Source organism: Ictalurus punctatus, chromosome 13 (assembly GCF_001660625.3).
Source record: "Ictalurus punctatus breed USDA103 chromosome 13, Coco_2.0, whole genome shotgun sequence".
NCBI lineage: Eukaryota > Metazoa > Chordata > Actinopteri > Siluriformes > Ictaluridae > Ictalurus > Ictalurus punctatus.
In genome coordinates, this window is record NC_030428.2 from 9,678,132 (window position 1) to 9,699,741 (window position 21,610).

Sequence of the window (21,610 nt, forward strand, 5' to 3'; positions counted from 1 at the left end):
TTATACTGAACGTTATCATTACCGATAGAAATGTACCGTCGATTAATACTGATACCGTTTTATCGCCCAGCCCTAGTAGTGAAGGCTAAAATAAAAGGAAGAAAATCACATTTATAAATTCATTTCCATTTGAAAGACTTGTAGAGCCTTACCACTACATTTATATCCTAATCTACTTAGGGAAAATCATCACTGCCAAACTGTAAAGAATTAACTTTTACAGTACACCGTTAAGAACACCGTATGGAAATGGTTGCCTTTTATTTATTTATTTATTTATTTATTTATTTATTTATTTATTTAAAAAAAAAATTTGACATATTTGGGCAAGCAAACTTCTGATCCTTTTTGAAACAGTGCCTATTAATAAAGTTGATGCCCTCTATCAATGACATAAAATTGATGTTTTGTAGTAATTTTCAATTTAAATGGACAAAAAACAGATCGGTCTCATGGGGGGGAGTAAGTACACCCCTACATTTATCACCCCTTCAAATCCATATAATTAGAATCAGGGGTTGAAGATTGGGTGCCAGTGAGGAGAACCTGCTTAGGGAGTGCAGGTGGAAGCGGTCTTATTTATACACCTCTCATATCTAGTGTCTGGTGTTCCCTTTATTACTGAGGTGTGTCCTCATGCCAAGATCTAAAGAGTTCTGAAAGGCCTTCAGGGGAAAAAAAAAAAAAAGATTGTGGATGTCTAGGAGTCTGGCAAGGCATTGAAAAAGAGCTCCAAATCCACGTACTTTGGTGCAGTGTGGGCAGGGGAGAGTTGTGGTGGTCGAGCCCTTTTTTTTTTTTTTTTCTCCTTGCGAAGCGGTCACTTTGTCTCTGCAGCACAGTGGAGTTCTATTTCATGACGTGCAGCTCCTCCTTCCAGCACAAATTTCTTCCAGCAGCGCCTCTCCAGCACAGTGTGTTCCCAGTTGCTAGATGTCATATGGAATTTCTTCAGAATTGTCTTGATGTTGTCCTTCTAATGTTTCAGTGGCTCGCTGTCTTTTCTTCAGCTGGATCTGTTTTGGGGAGATGTGTGTCGGACATGCGGATGGCATGGCCCGTCCATCAGAGTTGGTACTGCATTATTGTGGTGATGCTGGTCATGTAAGCTTCCTCCAAAACACTGATGTTGGTGCATCTGTCCTCCAAGCTGATCCTCAGAATCTTTCGTAAGGGTCTTTGGTGTTCCAGGGCTCTCCGGTGCCTGCTGTAGGTGGTCTGTGACCCGGGTCCAGACAACAGGGTTGAGAAGACAAAGGCTTTGTAGTCCGGGAGTTTTGTTTGAAGCTTTATGGCTCTGTCTCCGAAGACTCTACCTGAGTCTGGCGTAGGCTCCAAATAAAAATAGATACGTCCAAAATGAATTTTAAAAAAGCAATTCAAATAGCACAACAAAATGTGCCTTATCAGACACACTCGCAACCGGGATGATGTATCTTCTAACACACTGCTGTTTCTCTTTCGCTGTAGCTTGTAACATTTTGTGGCATCACTGCGATTCTGTCATCCATATGTTTTACGGTGTTTAACCGGACAACACTAATGTTTGCTCAGCATGAAAGCATGAATAATCGGTTTCTGTTGTAATTATCGACAGAAATTTCTGCATCAGCCCAACAGTAATAATGAACATTTCCCATCCAGCTGTCATTATATCCCCGTAGAAAAAGGAGATGGTTTGTGGGTGCAGCAGGGAAACTGCACACCGTGTGATAATTGCTAAATGGTGCCGAGGAGCTTTAAGGGGGAGGGTGGGGCAGAGGGGGCTGCTTTCTCTGGCACGTTCCACCATGCATTGTTCCGCAGGCTCGGCCGCAAACTTGGCCGAGTGGAACGCAGTAAATGAGACTCGAGAGCTGCAGCCTCCAGATGAAAGTCTGGCTCCAGGCCCATCTGCTCTCTGTGGAGCTGATCTCCGATCAGCTGAACCCATACCGCACCAGGCTGAGCCATATGAGCTGGATCTTATGCTTCATGTTGGGTATTCTTCCAGATTCTTTCTTTTTCTTTTCTCTCCCGCTCACTCCCCCAATGTGTGCGATGTTGTGTTATGTTTTTTTTTTTTTTTTTTTTTTATAGTTTATTTTTTTAGCTGCTTTCAGCAGAGAGGTGAAAAGGAACTCTTTGTTTATCTTTGAATGCAGTCAGTGGGAGGAAATTCAGTGGGTGGCTCTCGAGCACAAGGGACACCGAGCGGCTGGCTGGAAGGATCATTTATTGTAAACATAGCCATCACTTGTACTTCTGACAGTCAATTGGTCATGCGAAGAAACTAATATTTCTTTCTTTTTTGCTTCACAGGCTGCTGTTTGGAACCCTGTACCCGGCGTACTACTCTTACAAAGCAGTGAAAACCAAAAACGTAAAAGAATATGTAAGTAAATGCCTCATCGAGTCAGTTACGGTGACTCGCTTTAGCGCATATTGGACTGTCCTATTGAGTCCGAGTCAGAGCGAAATGGACGCTTTTGCTTTGTTTGCTATTTGTTTGGGTTTGTTTTCACACTATACATACTTAAATGAACCAAAAAGCAAAAAAATACAAATAAAACATTGTCTGGAGGGGTGTGAAAGTGTACTATTAGCCCAAAATTTTTTTTTTTTATCCGAGTCTGAATGAGTGTCGAATCACTTTGCAGTCGAACCATATGCCATATGGCCGAAAGTTTGTAGACTCTTGACCATCACACCCATATACGGGCCTTCGCAGAACTGTTACTACAAAGTCGGAAGCACACAACGGTCTAGGTCAGGGGTGGGCGATCTTATCCGGAAAGGGCCGGTGTGGGTGCAGGTTTTCCTTCCAACCAATCAGAAGCCACACACACCTGAATCTATTGAAAGCCAAGATCAACTGATTAAACAGGTGGAATCAGGTGGGCCTCCTGCTTGGTTGGAAAGAAAACCTGTACCCACACCAGCCCTTTCCGGATAAAATTGCCCACCCCTGGTCTAGAATGTCGTCGTATGCTGTACTGGATGTCTTTATATGCTATAGCGTTCCAATTTCCCTTCACCGGATCTGAGGAGAAAAAACCTGTTCCAGCATGACAGTGCCCCTGTGCACAAAACGAGCTCCATGAAGACGTGTTGGAGTCGAAGAACTCGAGTGTCCTGCACAGAGCCCTGACCTCAGCATCTTTGGGAGGAACTGGAGAACAGACTGAGCCCCAGGCCTCCTCACTTAACATCAGTGCCTGACGTCACTAATGTGGCTGAATGAGCACAAATCCAAACAGCCACGCTCCAAAATCTAGTGGAAAGCCTTCCCAGAAGAGTGGAGGTTATTATAACAGTAAAGGGGGACTAAATCTGGAATAAGATATTCGACAAACAAGTATGGGTTTGATGGTCAGGTGTCCACAAACTTTTGGCTGTATAGTGTGTGTGAGTGTGAAAGCACCCTATGGTGACTTCTGGCTTGTAGTGGAAGCTTGTTTTGTACCAGTGTTTATGTGAGAAGCATGTTGTTCTAGCTGGCAGTGTTCTTATGCAAGCCTACGCATGTTTGAGGGTGTGTGAGGGCGGCAGCCTGCAGGCCCGTATCAGACTGACATTGACGCGCTATGCTGATGATTTGCGTCAGGAGTCTTCAGTGTGTTTACCGCCAGCGAGCCGAACAGGTGCTGAGCAGGAACGCTAAAGCAAACCACGTCGACACAGCATCGTTTTTAGAAAACAATGCCTCGACTCGCACGCACGCACGCACACACACTGACAACACGCTGAATTTTGCTGAAGCTGTTGTATTTCAAGTTCTCATATTTTGCACATTTTTCTGTAAATGACTACTCTTAATATGCTTTGATGTTTTAGTGCGCATGCATTAAAATCCGAAATAATGCACGTGTTTGCATTTTCTGGCTTGCGTTTGTATGTGGTCACGGATACGCTACTCCACTGAATATATATACAAATGGGTATGAATGAAAATAACGGTCAGTTGTACATTCATGCCCCAGCGCCGTAGTGATACAGTAACACGGATATACGGAGAGAATCACTATTTCCATCTACAGGGAAATAACTCGGCATGGTCGCCTGAGCTGGAGTGTTGTGGCTGATCATACATAACACCCCGTTTCGTTTGCCCAAAACAAAACCGCTGTGTTTTACATACAGTGAACACCTCGTTGAACCGATAGTTAATATGGGTCAAATCCTGATATGCACGATATGACGCTCATATTAATAGTTGTAAAATTACCCAATGTTTAGGCTTGCTATCCCTCCCACCCAGAGAGCACGGCTAGTTTGCTCTCTTGGACTCCTGGCCGTGGATGGCTGTGGCATCGTCGGGATTCGAGCTCGTGATCTCTGCACAATAGGGCGAACGCTTTTCTATCGTTATTAGCAATAAACTGATCAGCGCGTAAGCCGATAACACGGTGGCTGCTGTAATAATGAGCATTTTTTTCCTATTTATGAATGGGGAACGAGCATCTTTACTAATTTGTTTATTCTGATTATTTTCTTAATACTGTATATACTATTTACCCCACACACTATTAGCTGTGATTGTTGTACTGATATTTATAAAAGCACAGATCCATACATGTTGTGTTTTGAATATAGACATGAGTAGGGCTGCAACTGTCGATTATTTTGATAGTCGATTAATCCGTCGATTATTTCTTCGATTCGTCGATCGGTCGGCTTTAAAGGCCGATTTTTTTATTCTCTGTATTTCGAGAAAATATGTTTCACGTTCTGCCCGATGTTGTCCATTGTGCAAATCGAAGGCTATGAAAAAGGTATTAAATCATCCGCAGTGACGTCACAGAGGCAAATAATCCATAATGAAATTCCTCGTCGATTTATTTAAATGATCGATTCGTTGTCGCAGCCCTAGACATCAGTACGCTGTAATAACATGCCGAGTATTGTTAAGTAATGTACAACACATACAATAGGTGAAAATCCAAAAATAATCCACGCTGAAGTGGATTATTACTAGCACACTGACGTAAGCCTGTGTTTTGTGTTGCCATCGGAACTATTGTGAAAGCGAATTCAACCACACTGTGGTATAAAAGTGCTAATGATCGTATGACTCGCCTCCACAAGCGACAATCAAGAGCACTTCCCATCAATGTGAATCATTTTTACAACACATGAACTTGATTACGGATGGAACAATGAAAACACCTTGGAGGATTAAAGCAAAACACGTGCTGTTTGTGAACTGCCATCATTTAGAAACAGCTCGTTGCTATCTAGAGGTTAATGTTACTTCTAGGGCTGCAACTAACGATTATTTTCATAATTGATTAATCTGCCGACTGAACAGTGGAGCGTTTTGGATATAAACATGCTCGTGTGTCACTGTCATGCTTCCGTGCTACACAAACTCCACTTTATAAAGTTTACAGGTTACAGTCTTCTCTCCGGCGTTTAATAAAAAATGCCCCCCTGCCTTACACCGCCGTCTGATGGTGACCGAGGTCTTGCTTGGTATAAACGCTGACATAAAGCGTAAACTGAAGAAAGTTGTTGTCGGTGACTCTGGGTATCTGCTAAATCTAGCGGTGTCACATGACGTGCGTACGACGACATACGCCATCGCCTAGGAAGCAGTTTATACTTCGTTAGTAAAAAAAAAAATATAAATATATATATATATATATATATATATATATATATATATATATATATATCATTAGTGTTCTATTTGGGACGATATTACCTTCCTGAAATTCATACACTAGACGGTAGGGTACATAGTGCATAGTGTAAGTGTATAGTATGTCATTTGGGACACAACTTTAGTATTTACTCTCCGAAGCGTGTTTTTGGAATAGAAGTAACATAATGAGTAAATCTCCCCCGTGCCGCACGCCGACGAACTAATCCATAATGAGATTCATTGGCAACGATTTTCATAATGGATTATTATCGATTTTTATCGATTAGTTGTTGCAGCTCTATTTACTTCTGAGCCCCTCTGGTTTGATTTTGAAAAACGCAAATAATCTCTTGTGGAAAATGGTTGCCAGAGGGTTTCAGTTTCACGGTTTTGTTTGTTTTTGTTTTGCACCAGTGTTATCTCTTTCTACTTTACAGCCATATACAGGCTGTTGCGGTCACTATGGGAATATTCCTGGTATCACAGCAATTACCTCTTTAGATTGTTTTTCGCTCGTTGCCGAGGTCTCTGTTGTCCTTGGTTTTTCTGTGTTACTATTATGCGTTATGGCAGGAATCTGGGAGATGTCCTCCAGTGAATTAGACCAGAGTTTCTGAAACTCTTTTCTGGCTGCGTACACCGTTTCACTGATCTTTTTAAGCCAACTACTCCTTTAACAGACCGTCAGAGAGAGAACGTAAAGCATAAAGGAATATTCGATTATTATCCACATATTTTGAGTGAGACTGTCCGATTCATTAGTTTCCTATGTATTCGACTCGAAACGTGTTTGGTTTGCCTTTTAGCTCTTCTTGAATCGTCATTCGTGTCAAACCATTTGTTCCTTATGCTTTCTTTACGACACGTCTCGGTATTCTTCTGCAGTTTTGCTAGGTCCCCCTCCCCCCACCCCCCCCCTCCCCTTACTCGCAATTTACTAGAGGTGTAACGATACACTCCGGTCACGATTAACTTCGATGATGACCGTTTTTATTTCGGAATCATAAACCATGCAAAGCCCAGCGCACTGTGGGCGGGGCTTCCAGACACTTAATATTCATTCAACACCTCATTACAGATTTTATACATGCGTCTATTTGCTCGTCTCCTTTTCTACTGGGAGAACAAAACTTTTTCTTTTATTTTTTTTTCTTTTTCTTTCTTTTTTTTCCGAGCTCCTGTATAAAATGCATAAAAGTTGGCAATGCTAGTAATGTAATTAGAATCAAATTAAACGTCCCTGGACGTTACAGCACTGTAATACCATGTTGAGGCTATTAAATTATATTGCACAAGCCTACATCTCATTCTCCTCTATGGAAATAAGATGCATTTAATTATAAAGCTGTTAAATCCATTTGATCATATTAATACTTTTAAGTGCATTGCATTTAATTTATGGAAAAAAATATATATATTTCCCTGAAATCTTTTCCACTTCTGCTAAATACACTTTGTAGCACCTGTAATTACCCCTAGTGGTACCCTGTTTGAGAAACACTGTTACTCTACATTACTCTGCACTTTCTCTATTAAATGTGTGCGCGCACAAGCGCACAAAGATTTCTTTTTAAAAAATGACTGAAGCTATTTCTATAGGCTAGCGCGCATGAACGAGAGAGAAGCCTGGGCCTACTTTAGTGCTGAGCTAAGCTGGATTTCTGAGCTAAACTGTGCTTCGCAGTGATCCTGCTGCATGTGAGCTTAATTACAGCCAAACTGAAAGTCCATGTTTTTTTAAAAAAATAAATAAAAAAAAAAAAAAAAAAAAAAAAAGTCTCTTTCCACCCACAAGGTTTTTCTGGGACACCATAAAAATATTGTGTAAGATTGTTGTCAGCGAGGGGCATTGCTCAGTCTTGCTGAGTGAGCTTTAAAATTGGATATGAATGTTCATAGTGATGCCCTGATTCACTCTTCAGTTTGTGTATTTCTGTTGTGGTTACCACTGTAAACAATACACAGACGGTTCAAGCATATTGCTTAACTGCGAAGGAAACCGGAGCTAGTAGGAAAAAGTTAGAGCTGTGTTCAGATAGCAGGACGAATCTTGATTGATTTATTTTTATTTTATTTTTGACTGAGCATTGCAGATTACAAGTAACCAAAACAGACTGACAGTGGACTGTTCTCACATTGTCGCTTGTGGATTGGTTGCCATAGTAAACGGCATAAATATGAAATACAGTTGCTGAAATTCATCCTAACTGACGTGTATCGCGTCAAGGTTTTCCCCGTGTTCAGCTCAGATCGCACCGAGTAAAACGGAGTCGAGTGATGTGTGCCGATTATTTCACAGCTATGAGATTCTCCCCAGTGATTTACTAGATAGTTTTTCGTTTTAGGGAAACGAGATACAACCTAAAACAAAGGCAACCCGAGTAGACGCAATACAGTTGTTAATTTTTTTTCTTGAAGCAAAAAAAAAAAAAAAAAGTTATCCAACACCTATCACCCATGTGAAAAACTAATTGTCCCCTTAAACTTTAAAATCCGGTTGTGCCAACTTTTGCAGCAATAACTGCAACTAAATCCTTCCCATAATGGGGGATCAGAGTTTCTAGGATTTACTCCTATGCTTTGGATCGTTGTCTTGCTGCATAATGCAGTTGCGCTTGAGTTTTAAATTACGGACTGAAGACCGGACATCCTCCTTTAGGATTTTCTGGTAGAGAGCAGAATTCACGTTTCACTCAATTACCCTGAAGGCCCTGAAGCAGCAGAGCATCCCCACACCATCACACCTCCACCACCACCATGCTTGACCGTAGCTTTGACGTTCTTTTTGTGGAATTCTGTGTTTGGTTTACGCCGGATGTAGCGAATCCGCTGTCTTCCAAACAGTTCCACATTCAACTCATCAGTCCACAGGATATTCTCCCAAACGGTTTGAGGATCATCAAGGTGTGTTTTGACAAAATTCAATCGAGACTTAATGTTCTTTTAGGTTAGCAGTGGTTTTCACCTCGCCACTCTTCCATGGATGCCATTTTTGCCCCGTGTCTTTGTGCTCTTGGAGGAATTTTGGAAGTTCAGCCATTTCTGGGAAGGTTCACTACTGTGCAGAGTTTTTCCATTTGGAGATAATGGCTCTGAACCCCAAGTTGCTCCCAATTGCAGGCTAGCACCTTGCATTTCAGCACTGCTGCCATTGGTGTGTGAGAATGGGTGAATGCGAAACTGTAAAAGCACTATGTAAGTGCAGACCATTTACCACAAACTCTAGAGGCTGGTGTAGGTTAAAATTCTGGGAGATCAGTCGTTTCTGAAATACTCAAACTGGCTCGTCTGGCATCAACGAAACCAAGCAAGAAAGTTCGTGAGATCACATTTTTCTGACGTCTGATGTGAACATTTAACTGGAACTCTCGTCCTGAGGCTGCATGAGGGTTGTTTTTTTTTGTTTGTTTTTTTTCCCCCCCATTTGGAGATAAAGGCTCTCACTGTGGTCCTTTAGAGTCCCAGAGCCTTTGAAATAGCTTTGTAACGCGTCCCAGACTGATGTATTTCAGTCACCTTCTTCCTCATCATTTCTGGAATTTCTTTCAACTTTGGCATAGTGTGTTCCTGGGTAAGACCTTTTAACCTACTTCCTGCTGTTGAAAAAGTTCTATGTAAGTGTTGATGTGATCGAACAGCGTTTGCAGTAATCAGGCCTGATTGTGTCTAATCCAGCTGAACCCCATTATGAATGCAGTTTCATAGATTTGGGGAGTTAACTATGGGAGCAAATACATTTTCACACAGACTCAGTTGGTATTGGATAACGTTTTTTTTTTTTTTTTGCTTCAGTAAATAACTATCATTTAAAACGGTATGTTGTTTACTCAGGTTGCCTTTGTTTCATCCTGGATTCTGTTTTAATTTCTGAAACAGTGTAGTATGAGAGAGACCCTTTTTCACAGCACTGTAAGTGTGTACAATCTACGGTCCTCCTTTTCGGCTGTGTTCTTGTTGCAAATATCTGACACCCACCGCATGGTGAGAAAACACATGAAATCTAATTTGGCTCGGATGACCCCAAATCTGATGAACGTGACTCAAAACCACATTGATGTGGATTCGCGGTGTTGCTGTTCACACTGCATAAAATCTCCCACTCAGATATTTGACCCCCAGCCCAAACGTGACACATTTGTGACACGTGTGACTTCTCTGGTCGCATGTAGCAATGTAGCACAGCTTAAGGTTACAGATGTTTATGCTATTCCCTTAAATGTTACGTGTTCAAATGGAAAGAACTTTTCATAGGCCAGATTTAACTGGCACTGGAAAACAGAAGAAAGAGCATTCTACCACAAAAGCAGTTTTTTTAAACTCCCCAAACACATCCTGACTGCGGTCGTACTTGTCTTTGAGAGCAGACTGAATGGCAGACCAGTAATTCAAGGACTCTCTTCAAATCATTTCCAAAATAGCCAGACAAATTATGCTTTGTGCTCTGGCCTTTTTTTTTTTTTTTTTTTTTTAAATAATAGGGTAGTTGCCAGATTACTGCTTTTCACCAAAGTTTAAAGGCGGTTTAACAGAAGCGCAAGCCTTTTTAACTGTTTAACCTATGGTTTTCCTTATGCGTGTGTATTTTAATTTGTTTGTGTCAATAATGAAGCATGCTTAGTGATTCATATTCGGGTTGAACAGAGCGTAGTGATTGAACGCACAGGCTTGCTGCAGAACCAGGTTGTATCTAAGCCTGTTGGTTTTTTTTTTTTTTTTTTTAAGAGGAGCCGTAAGTGCGAGTCCTCAGGCGGGGTTGGACAGGACAGGAAAGGAATGCTTGTCTTGGACGGCGGCCCACAGCTGCTGCTCTCAAGCTCTGTTCTCTCACGTTCCCCCCTCCTGTAAGGTAGAAGACTCTGCTTCTGCTTACATCCCGCATACCTCTGTAATGAACGCCGGGTAATTGGTGACTGGTGAACGTCCGGAGGATTACGGCGAGGGGGGGGGAGGCCACCTGACCTAATTGAGGTCATATTTTTATTGTTGCTGTTAGCAGTGAAAAGGAGAACAGGCATTTTTATGTGCCTGCATAATGCCGAGCGGATTTCAATTGATAGTTCGTCACCACCACACAGCAGCGATTTATTTATTTGTTTGTTTGTTTGTTTGTTTATTTATTTATTTATTTTCCCCCAGGCTGACGCAATACATCAATCGTTCTCAAACCCCGAGCAGGTTCACGAGGAGGTCAGCAATTAAACGTGATGCTGCCTGTCAGGCTAGTGAGGCGGCCTGCACATAGGTTCGTTTTACTTTGTTCAGCCAAGCTGAAAATATCACCTAATACTTCGGAGAGGCTCAGCCCAAGGCTGGGGGATCACATGATCGTCTGCGCTACCTTTTGAAATTGAAATGCTAAGGAGCTCTGTGAAAGCCTGCCGCCGCTCCGAGCCGAGACGAGGTACGCGAGGCAGAGCATACAAAACAGGCCCCTGTCACACCGAGGGGGGGATAGACAAGGACGGAGAGAAAACGAAGAACGGGGATGGAAATGAAAGTCACAGCCGTAATGATTTTTCTGTTACACTTGACTGTGTTCCATCTCGTGCCAGGAAGAGACGTGTGATTGGATTTGCGTTAGGTAGCCACTCTGTGTGATTAGGCGTTTGCCCACACTGAATGTAAAGGAGCTTGTAAGCACGCCAGGCTCTTAATATTCAGAAAGTTGCACTCTTCTACTATGATGGCTGCAATTCGGAGACGTGACAAGTTGTGAATGAATTCTGTGTCGAGGCAGAGTTCATATCTTTAGTGACTTCACGTACACAATTGTACACGATGGTGTTCATCTGTACAGCGACTTCCTTAATCCTCCCTTTGAATCCAGACACGATCAGACCCCGTACACAAGATGCCGTATCGGACGCTCAAGACGTGCACATTGTTTCCTGCTGAACGGTGAAGAACCTCCGACGTGTGATTCCCGTTAAACATGTACTAACGGACTGTCCTGCTCTTAACAATACCGGACAATGTTTTTCCTCAGAAAATACGTATTAAAAGTGTTCCAAAACGGTTTTTCTTGAATATTAACGTGAAGGACCTCGTTATCGATGCTGATGTGGACACTGCTGAAATGTTGTACGAATTACCAGAACGCCCTGCTTTACCTACCATGATCTTGCCATGAAAATAGCCACCAATTACTGACGTGGCATTAAAAGAACTCTAAATAAATCAATCATCTGGACAGTGAATGGACAAGTCCCATTGCATTAACATTTTAAGGTGCAATTATTTAATCTTTTTAATTTTTTTTTATTCCTTACTTATACAAATAACCTGGAAGATATGTAGAACATGATCTCAGACAAACAAACAATGGATTAAGTCGTAGCTAAAGTGTATTAAGTCGTTGAGAAAACCCGTTTGGAAAACTGATTACCGGTTTGGACGTGCCTACTGCCAGTCAATTGATAGACGTTCGACCGGCCACCATAGATCCTGGGGGTGGAGCTTCGTGAACATGGGCGGGAAACATTCAGCCGTTGTGGGGAAAGAAGACCAATCTTAGGCCATGTTTACGCTAGTGCGTTTTCGTTATGAACGGCATTTTAAAACACAAACGATCCTCGTCCACACTGGCGTTTCCGCTGTGTCTCAGAAACGATCTCCGTCCACCCTACAAGACTGAATACGCATGTCGCATGACCGTTCATACACACTGGGCATGCGCATACAAGTGTAAACAGGAAGTCGGTTGCTAGTCAGGCACAACAAACCGGCGTTCCATGTAGGTCTTACGCCGCTCGAAATGAGATTTGTTGGCGCTCGCTCTAATCGTAGCTCGCCTCTTGCGCACGTACGCTGCTGCATTATAAAATACAGAATCGAACTGCACAATGGCTGCTGAGAACGAAGACAAAGCCAGCGAAGCTTGCGGTTCAGTCTCCGTGTTGTGTGAACGATCAAGGTAGCGTAATGGTCATATGGTAGGGGTTTGACGAATCGGGGAAAGATACGCAATGCTCCAGAAGACCCAATCAGGGGGCGATTGTTGGCGAAGCCACGCCTCCGTTTCTAAACGTCTCAGTTTTTCGAGGGTCGAAAATGCCGGAGTAGTGTCGACGACAGGCGTAACCGTAACGGTTACGCTTTTAAAATGAAAGCGCACTAGTGTAAACAGGGCCTTACGTAATGCAACTTGAACGCAGCGAGTTGCAACACAATGCCTGAAAAACCACGTTTACGACTGGTCTTGTGCTTATGTGTATGTATTTTTGCACATGGATATGTACATTCTGAATTTCTTCATAGACCCAAGTCCTTTTTCTGTGTGTTCCTCTTCAACGCAGGTCCGCTGGATGATGTACTGGATCGTGTTTGCACTTTACACAGTTGCGGAAACCATCGCAGACCTCAGCGTAGCCTGGTAAGACTGACGGCACACTAATCACACCTGTTCACCTCGCACAACTCAAACGCTTCATTTGCCTGATTGCACGTGATTGGTGTCAAACCAAACAAACAAGTCTTTTGATTTCGCGACTTGCCGGTGTCGTCCCAGCTCAAGGCATGCAGGAAGACAATCTGGCTTTAATGAAATTAAGTTGGCTTTTTAATTTGGGACTACTGAAATCAGTCTGTTGGAATACACGCTTTAATGTGTGTAATTATTTCGTCTGATTAATAGGATGCAATTTGTGTCTCTGTATCTCCTGTGTATGAAGGTTTCCCCTCTATTATGAAATAAAGATTGCCTGTGTGATCTGGCTCGTGTCTCCGTACACTAGAGGAGCCAGTGTAATCTATAGAAAGATCCTACATCCTCTACTGACGTCAAAAGAACGGGTAATTATGCCTTTTAATTCTTAAATCTTAATTGCTTCCACTGATGGCTTTATATCCATTATATTAGAGTTATCGTTAGATATTGAATTAGATTTATATAACAGTATTGGAACTTGGTATAATTGTGCCTCCTGCTTTATATTTTGATCTTTTCCTCAGTTGCGAGGACTGATGTTTCACACACTGCACTCTCCACAGCAGGAATATAATTATGTTTCATAGTTTGCTTCCTGTTGGTGTGAATGCGATGACTGTAATTTGATGACAGTATTTACTAATGTAGTTTTGCCTCATACTTGCCTAATTACACAAAATGTGAGTTTTATATATATATAATTGAAGTACCTTCAATATAACTACTCTCACCAGCCACAACTGCCCAGTTTTGGTGATCTATACCTTCAGATTCCTGTTCTTGACTGAAGTGGAACCTTTTGTGGTCTCTCATTATTGTATCCCATCTACTTCAATGTTCGACGTTCATTCTGAGATGCTTTTCTGCTCACCGCAGCTGTAACGAGTGGTTACTTGAGTTAACATAACCTTCCCGTGAGCTCGAAACCAGTCTGGCCATTCTCCTCATATGTCTTTCATCAACAAGGCGTTCCCTTCGCTGGTAGTAGAGCGGGTTGTCCACTGATCATAGGGTTGGCGGTTCGATTCCCGGCCCACGTGTCTCCACATGCCGAAGTGTCCTTGGGCAAGACACCGAACCCCAGGTTGCTCCCGATGGCAAGCTAGCGCCTTGCATGACAACTCTGCTACCATTGGTGTGCGAGTGTGTGTGAGAATGGGTGAATGAGACACGGTGTAAAAGCACTATATAAGTGCAGACCATTTACCATAAACTCTAGAGGCTGGTGTAGGTTAAAATTCGGTAGTTTCTGAAATACTCAAACCAGCTCATCAACAAAACCATGCCACGGCCAAGCAAGAAAGTCAGTCAGGTCACATTTTTCTGGCGTTTGATGTGAACATTAACTCCGATGGAACTCTCGTCCTGAGTCTGCATGAATCGTATGCATTGTGTTGCTGCAATGTGATTGGCTGATTGGAGAATCAATGAATTAATGTGTCCTGTGAGTGTATGTTCTTAGTGTTTAGTATAAGGCCTTGGTGGGTTATTTTTATTCGTTAAATGTTTTTAACAAATCATATTAGTCAGAATGTTCAAGTTTCTGTATTTAGAATATTTTCTGATGTGAGGTGTAGCGGTACGCTGAATTGTCAGCTAAACAGTAAAAGTTGCAGCGGTATTTTGCAATCAGATTTGAGGACAGTCACAGGTTTTGAAGGTTCCACTTCAGCACGCCTAAGATTGATGTCCCGATTTTTATCTGCTATCTTGTTGTGAATCTGCCTGTATGAACCTCTAACCTTCACTTTGTTTTTGCTTCAAGGAAATCGATGACTACATTGTTCAAGCTAAAGAGCGCAGCTATGAAACAATGCTTCACTTCGGCAAGCAGGGCCTAAGTATAGCAGCCACCGCAGCTGTCTCTGCAGCTGTCAAGGCAAGTGACGAACTGCATGACCGTGTGGGTGTGTGAGCGCTCGTGCGCTACAGCTCCTGTCACTGGGTGTGTGTGTGTGTGTGTGTGTGTGTGTAAATGTATCTGCTGTTTCTATGGGCGTACATATTTATAGGCCACTGTTCTGCCTTTTTGGTTTTGTATTAGTTATGCATGTACTGTAGGGTTGCCCGTTAGTATGGAATTTTGCGACAGTGAATTACGATGTTTATATCCTTAATATTTCGGCTTCCTGATCGCGATATAAATCAAAAAGCTACATATTAACATCAGCCCCAAATAAAGCGCACTGTCGTCCATTCCTCAGGAGAGAACATCTCCGGTATTATTATCCTTTTCAGAACATGTCCGTCTATAGTCAGCTTGAGTCTTGATTAAAATGAGCACACATCTGGTTTACCTGTTTGCAGAGGAGGAAGCGCCGGTAGGATGTGCAGGATGTGTTTCCATAAGGGATAATTCCCATATCATCTTGTGATGTTTTTGTCTTTGTCTTCTTCATTCTTATTCCTCACCTTGTTTGTCGATCCTAACCCTGGTTTCGATTTCTCTCTCTCTCTCTCTCTCTCTCTTCACCTTTTACTGACATACTGTCCTATAGGAACTCTGCCTTCCTGCTCTCTCCAGTGGAGGTAATGGCATCTAGTCTACAGCATGGGAAAGGATGTGTCATTTAAACAAATCCTTTGTTTCATTTCTTTTTCTTTCAAATTTTCATACTGATTCACACATGCAGTGTTAACAACTAACGATCTCTCCATCATAGCGTGCAATACATCCGCTCAGTAAAGCCTATCTTTCACGTGGTCTCGCATAATCGCACTGGCGTTACACTAGGGCCTCCATCTCTCTCTGTAGCGCATTTAGACTTCGAGTCATAACGTCTGAAATGTCCATCCACCCGCATGCATGTTTATTTGGTGATCATAACGCAATCACGTCATGCTCCGCAAAGGTCAGCGGCTGGCGTTTAACATTTTCTGTTTGCTATCCTCAGGGCCAGGGTGCCATCACAGACAAGCTGAGAAGTTTCAGCATGGTCGACCTCACCCAGATCCCGCATGATGATGCGGTCGGCGAGCAGTACTCGTCATACTCCAGCTCCAATCCCGCCAGGAGAGCACTAGCCTCCAGCCAGCACGACGGAGCCGGTACGGTTATCTCAGCTTACTGTAAATGCCGGCTTAATGATTAACCTGCCCGCCTCTCTCCAAACACAGCCCTGTGTTAGTCTTGTGGTTCAAAATGCGCCGGGTATTGTTTCCCCCCCCACGCCTGGTGGTCCACTCTCTGCTGCCTTGAGGATTAATTAGTGCCACCTCTGTAGGTGGTAAGTATGAACTCTGTGTTGCTTAACTAATTCCTAGCCTTGTCTAGCGTGACTGAGAGCACTCGCCGCAGAAGGTAAAAGCCCACGGCGCTCTCGCAGAGGCTATTTTGACCACATCCACCGAGCTCATTGTTATCCGCTCCCAGCTCTTTGCAGGAAATAGAATGGATTTTTGTCTTTGTCTCGAGCAGTAGTGGATAATAAAGCAAAGGCGACCCAGTCAGAGCAAGAAAGCTTGTCATTTTGTGTGAATTTGTGGCAGTCGGGGGAGTGGGGGTGGGGGGTCTGGACGACGCCGTGAGCCGTCGTCTGAGCAGAATGCCTAATGCACTCTATCTCAGTATGCTAATGAGCTAGTCACATTTGAAATTCCACCAGCATCCAGGTCATTTTCATCTCATCTGCGATGGAGCCACAATAAAGGGAGTCACTTCAAAATGCCACCGCCAGAAAGAGACGGCCAAGGTTGTCCGCTGATGAAGCGAGCCGCTAATTGTAGGATTTTTTTTTTTTTTTTTTCCTTCTCTTCATTCAGAAAGATGACTGAGAAGACAAAAGCGGCTGTGTCATTCAGTCAGCACTCATTAAGAGCCCTGTTTTTGTAAAGGAATGGGGTCAGCTGAGGGAACACCGTCAAAGTGGCAAGTGGCTCTCTTTGTTCTTTGCTTCAGGCGCTCGTCCTCTTCCCTCCTCCCTTTCCTGCAGTCAGTCACATTCCTCAGTCATATGAGGCCTGAGGTGTTGTGACCATTCAGGGCTGAACACTGCCACCTCTTATCGGATTAAAGCCCTGAAAATGGAGCGCTACTGAGCAGGACATAATGCAGTTGGAAGAGTGAGGGAAGTATTTACTTCCATCCTGACACAGTATCTCTCACCGTGCGTCGTCAGCAGATGGTTTCTCATAATCACTTGGCTGCCTCTGAAGTATTCTTATAGACACCGTAATTACAGACCTCATGACTAGGTTGTGTGTTGCTCGACTCCAAAAAAGCAAAAAATAGCTATGCGGAGTGAATAGTGTGTCTACCCTAGTCAGAGGAAGTTGTCCTGGTTCCCTAATGGAAAACATTTGTTGGGGTCTGCAGTCGAACAAAGGAAGCACAAAAGCGAGACTGGGGCAGTCGCTGTATCGCTTCTGCCCCCATGTGGTCAAACATGGGGGCACACAAACACATCCATATGCGCACTGCCTGCTTGCTGGCTTTGTTGTTGGATTTGCAGTATGGTGAGAGATGAGCGGCGTGTCCCGGGCTGCACCGAAGTGAATTCGCTGGAGTGACATGTGGGACACTGGCACAGGCTGGTGCTCCAGAGTCTTGGTTGCACTCAGGGAGAAAGCTGTACCAGGAACAGTCTGAGACTAGAACAAAGGGCTCTCTCTTTCACTCTCACTCTCACTCACACTGTGCTCCTAGGTACGACTGCTGTTGACTTTATTCTCTATATTTCTGTACTGTGTACTAAAAGTTTCTACTGCATATGTATTTCTCCCCCTCAGGTTATTACGAGGACGCCGAGGAGGAGCGAGGTGGCAACGACAGCGATACCGTGTTCTCCGAAGACGAAGCCGTAACTCAGCGCGGCCTCAGGCGCTCTCAAAGCACCAAAAGCACACGCTCCAAACACCGTAAAGATGTACGTATGCTAAAAATACCAGTTGGATTAGATTTGTGTAGCAAAAAGAGATGAAATTAGAGCCCTAGTAGAACAAATAAAATATATGCAACTCTGTTTTTATGTTATCCAGGTGGATCAGGTGAGCTAGTTTAGCATCAGAAGTAAAACAGGTTGTAGGTTTTCTTTTTCAATGAAGTCACCTTAAATTTCATAAAGCATGATTTTCACACTTTTTTTTTTTTTTTTTTTTTTCTTCAATCTGGATTGGAAATGAACCACCATGCCTGTTTTGTAGTTCATTTGGCTGACTTTTGTATATTTTTGATTATTTAATATTTATAAATTTATTTGTGTGGGGCGGACGGCAGTGGTTAGCATGTTTGCCTCACACTGCCGGGGTTGGAGATTCAAATCCCGCCTTTGCCCTTTGTGCACAGAGCTTGCATGTTGTACCTGTGCTTCGAGGGCTTCCTCTGGGGACTCTGGTTTCCTCCCCCTGTCCAACGACATGCGTTGTAGGCTAATTGGCATTTCCAAATTGTCTGTACTGTGTTTGTGCTCGATTGCTCCCTGCAATGAGTTGGAACCTCATCTAGGAGGTCACCTGCCTTGTGCCCCAAGTTCCCTGGGATAGGCTCCAGACTATAATAATAATAATAATAATAATAATAATAGTAATAATAATAGTAATAATAATAATAATAATAATAATAATAATAATAGTAGTAGTAGTAGTAGAAATAGAACTAGTGGTGGTGGTGGTGGTAGTAGTAGTAGTAGTAGTAGTAGTAATAGAACTAGTGGTGGTGGTGGTAGTTGTAGTAGTAGTAGTAGTAGTAGTAATAGAACTAGTGGTGGTAGTAGTAATACTAGTAGTAATAGTTGTTGCTGCTGTTGTTGTTTAAGAAGCCATTGTTTCATTGGCGAAGGAAGGAGACGGGGGTGTTTCTCATTTGGATTTATAAAAGCAGGAATTTTAGGAAATTTATTGTTCAATGTAGAAAATATTTGATGGTCTTAAAAAACAAGTTTTGGGTGGAGTCAGTTACGTCTGGGCGTGGAGATTATAAGCAGAGGTAAAATGGGACGATACTTATTTCTTTAGTAAAGTAAAGACCACTGTTTGTTTGTAACTCATGGTCGTGTTTGTGTCGCAGTTTCGTTATGGATCCCTGAAGATTAAAGGGCGACGGAGGCCTGCACTAAACGCCATGACGTATACCAGCACTGACCAGTAACTACTGACCCTGGAGAACTTTTACCTACAGAAGCCTAGCGAGTGTTAATATTCTCCTCTCCTCTTAGTGGCTGTGGGTTCTTTTATCGTTCATGCCGAAAATCGAGTAGGTTTTTAACGCAGCACCAACACCTATTTATTTTTCAACTCCAGAGTTAAACCGACGACACGAGCTTGTACATTTGCAAGAATATTGTGTGAGAAAATGTAGTGTGTGTGTGTGGGTTTGTGCTTAATGTAGATGTTGATGTATGGTGTGGCCTATTCTGAATTTGATATTCAGTTTGGGTTTTAGAATTTTAAATTGTATTTACTACGTTTTCTAAAGTGTTCCTAGCTAAAAGTGTATTCCTTTGGAGGTGGGTTTTGATATTTACGTCATCTGTATGTTTATGCTGCCTTATATCCTTGTCGTTTTCCTATTGCTGATTAGGTAAATCATTGTGATACCAGTACACTTGAATGCGATCAAACCAAAAGTGTCCTTTATCATTAAAGAAAAAAAGAATTTTAATGACCGTGGGGGAAAAAATGCAACTTAATTATGAATTATGAATATTGCTGATTTTTACCAAGCTTGTATAAAACCAGTTTTGCACATTTTTTAAAAAAAGTTTTGTATGTCATCTCAAAGCAGAATGTATTCTTGACTGGGAAAAGAACCACATGCTGTAACTTCATACCAAAGTCATGTAATCCACTACATCTGTTGGGGGTTAGGTTTAGTTTAAGGTGTGCCTGTGGTTACTGAATGCTCCACTCCTAAATTATGTCCCGGTGTGTCTGAATAAACTTTGTGAGTTTGCAGTTGAACACTGACTCCAAAACACTTCATTGCCCTGATTCTGAAAAGGCCAAGAGTGTGTAATCTTTCCGCAGTGGTGGAGCAGATGTCATGCTGCTCTGTGTGCAGTGTAGAGGATCATTTATATGATTAGTATTAATGGGGGGATTTAGCAGAATCCAGGCGTCAGATCCGCACTAGCTCTGAGCTTCAGAGGCAGACTGAGAGGAAGATCTGTCTGCAGGGCCTCTGTGGTTCCCCCCGGCCTGCACGTGGCTTCTGCTGCCTGATGAGGATTAATAACCGCACCTCTGTATTCTCCTGACCAGCGCAGCTCATTGAAGCGTTCCCTGTGTCTGAGCAAGAGGTAAGTAATGTAGGATCACTGTTACTCTGGGTCTTCAGAAGTTGGAAGCAACACAAATAGCTGTGAAATTATTATTATTATTATTTTTTTAAGATAATGTACTTTAAAATGTTAACATTAAACAAAATGACTAGTGGACTAAACATCACAGCCTCTGCCTAGTCTCAGTTTTGTACACTTTTCTGGCAAAGGGCTTCAGAATCTTTAAAGTTACTATCTCTTTTGCTCTCCACACTGTTTTGTGAGTGCTTTCTGTTGAGGGGAAAATATCTTTAACACCATGAAATAAGAAGATTTTCCCAAAACATGCTCACTGAAGTCAAAAAGTTCCATGATATCAGGTCTTTAAAAATTCTTTTGGGAGTTTTGTTCGTAATGGTTTGTGGTTAGAACACGTAGCTGGCTGTTTCCACAGTCAGTCAAACTGCCCTGTTCTGGGAAAGCAGGCAGTTCTTGGTCATGTTTGAGAATGTTCCAGATTCGACTATCTAGTGAAAGCTAGAGATTGGCCGGAACTACTAAGGGACAACTAACTTTTTATTTTTTTTCTTATTCTTCTCATAATTAGAATATCTTAGTCTTATTGCAGATTCTTAAATGTAGATGCTCCTGAAGACCAAACCAAAATCAGCTGCTTTAAAGGAAGCTTTACGGTGCCTTATGAGATGCTTCTCCACTCACCATGACTGTAGAGTGATTATTTCAGTTAACGTACAGTACATTTCCTGTCTGCTCAAACCAGGCTAGCCATTCTCCTCTGAACTCTCATCAGTAAGGCATGTCTATGCACAGAATCGCTGCTCACACCATTCTGTATAAACTCCAGAGACTGTTCGTGTGAAAACGCCAGGAGATTCTTAAAATACTCAAACCAGCCCATAGACCATCCACTGTCAGTCATCGATCACGTTTTTTTCCCATTCCGGCGTTTGAAGTGAACCCGAAGCTCTTGCCCGGTATCTACATGATCTTCTGCATTGAAATGCTGCCACATGATTGGATTAAATTCACCAATGAGCAGATGCAAGTGTTCATACAGTGGCCAGTGAATGTATAAACACACAGTATATTGATGTCAAAAAAAGAGTGAGTGAATACCGTAAGCTGCATTCTCTACTCACTGTGGTTTAAAAATAACCGTCTACAATCGGCCTCCTTGCACGTTGTTTGTTTTTATTTACAAACCTCACCTTTATGCCTTGTTTGTACAAATCAGCTTAGTTGATTTAACAGTATAGCCTAGTTTTATGTCGAGTTGCTCAAATTTACAAGTACTACCCCATAACCTTGTAAAGGCCTTCCTATTTCATTCCTCTGACCACT

General features: G+C 42.5%; 1 protein-coding gene across 1 annotated transcript in view; it reads left to right on the forward strand.

The window, feature by feature from the left end:
* Positions 1-19,949, forward strand: part of reep3b (receptor accessory protein 3b) — a 33,195-nt gene extending 13,246 nt beyond the window's left edge. Inside the window, exons 2-8 of the mRNA XM_017484223.3 lie at positions 2,302-2,374; positions 12,922-12,998; positions 13,297-13,417; positions 14,818-14,931; positions 15,947-16,100; positions 17,781-17,917; positions 19,057-19,949. Of these exons, the coding sequence (XP_017339712.2) occupies positions 2,302-2,374; positions 12,922-12,998; positions 13,297-13,417; positions 14,818-14,931; positions 15,947-16,100; positions 17,781-17,917; positions 19,057-19,137 (757 nt within the window). The 3' untranslated portion in view covers positions 19,138-19,949. The remainder of the gene's footprint in view (positions 1-2,301; positions 2,375-12,921; positions 12,999-13,296; positions 13,418-14,817; positions 14,932-15,946; positions 16,101-17,780; positions 17,918-19,056) is intronic.
* The last annotated feature ends 1,661 nt before the right edge of the window (positions 19,950-21,610 follow it).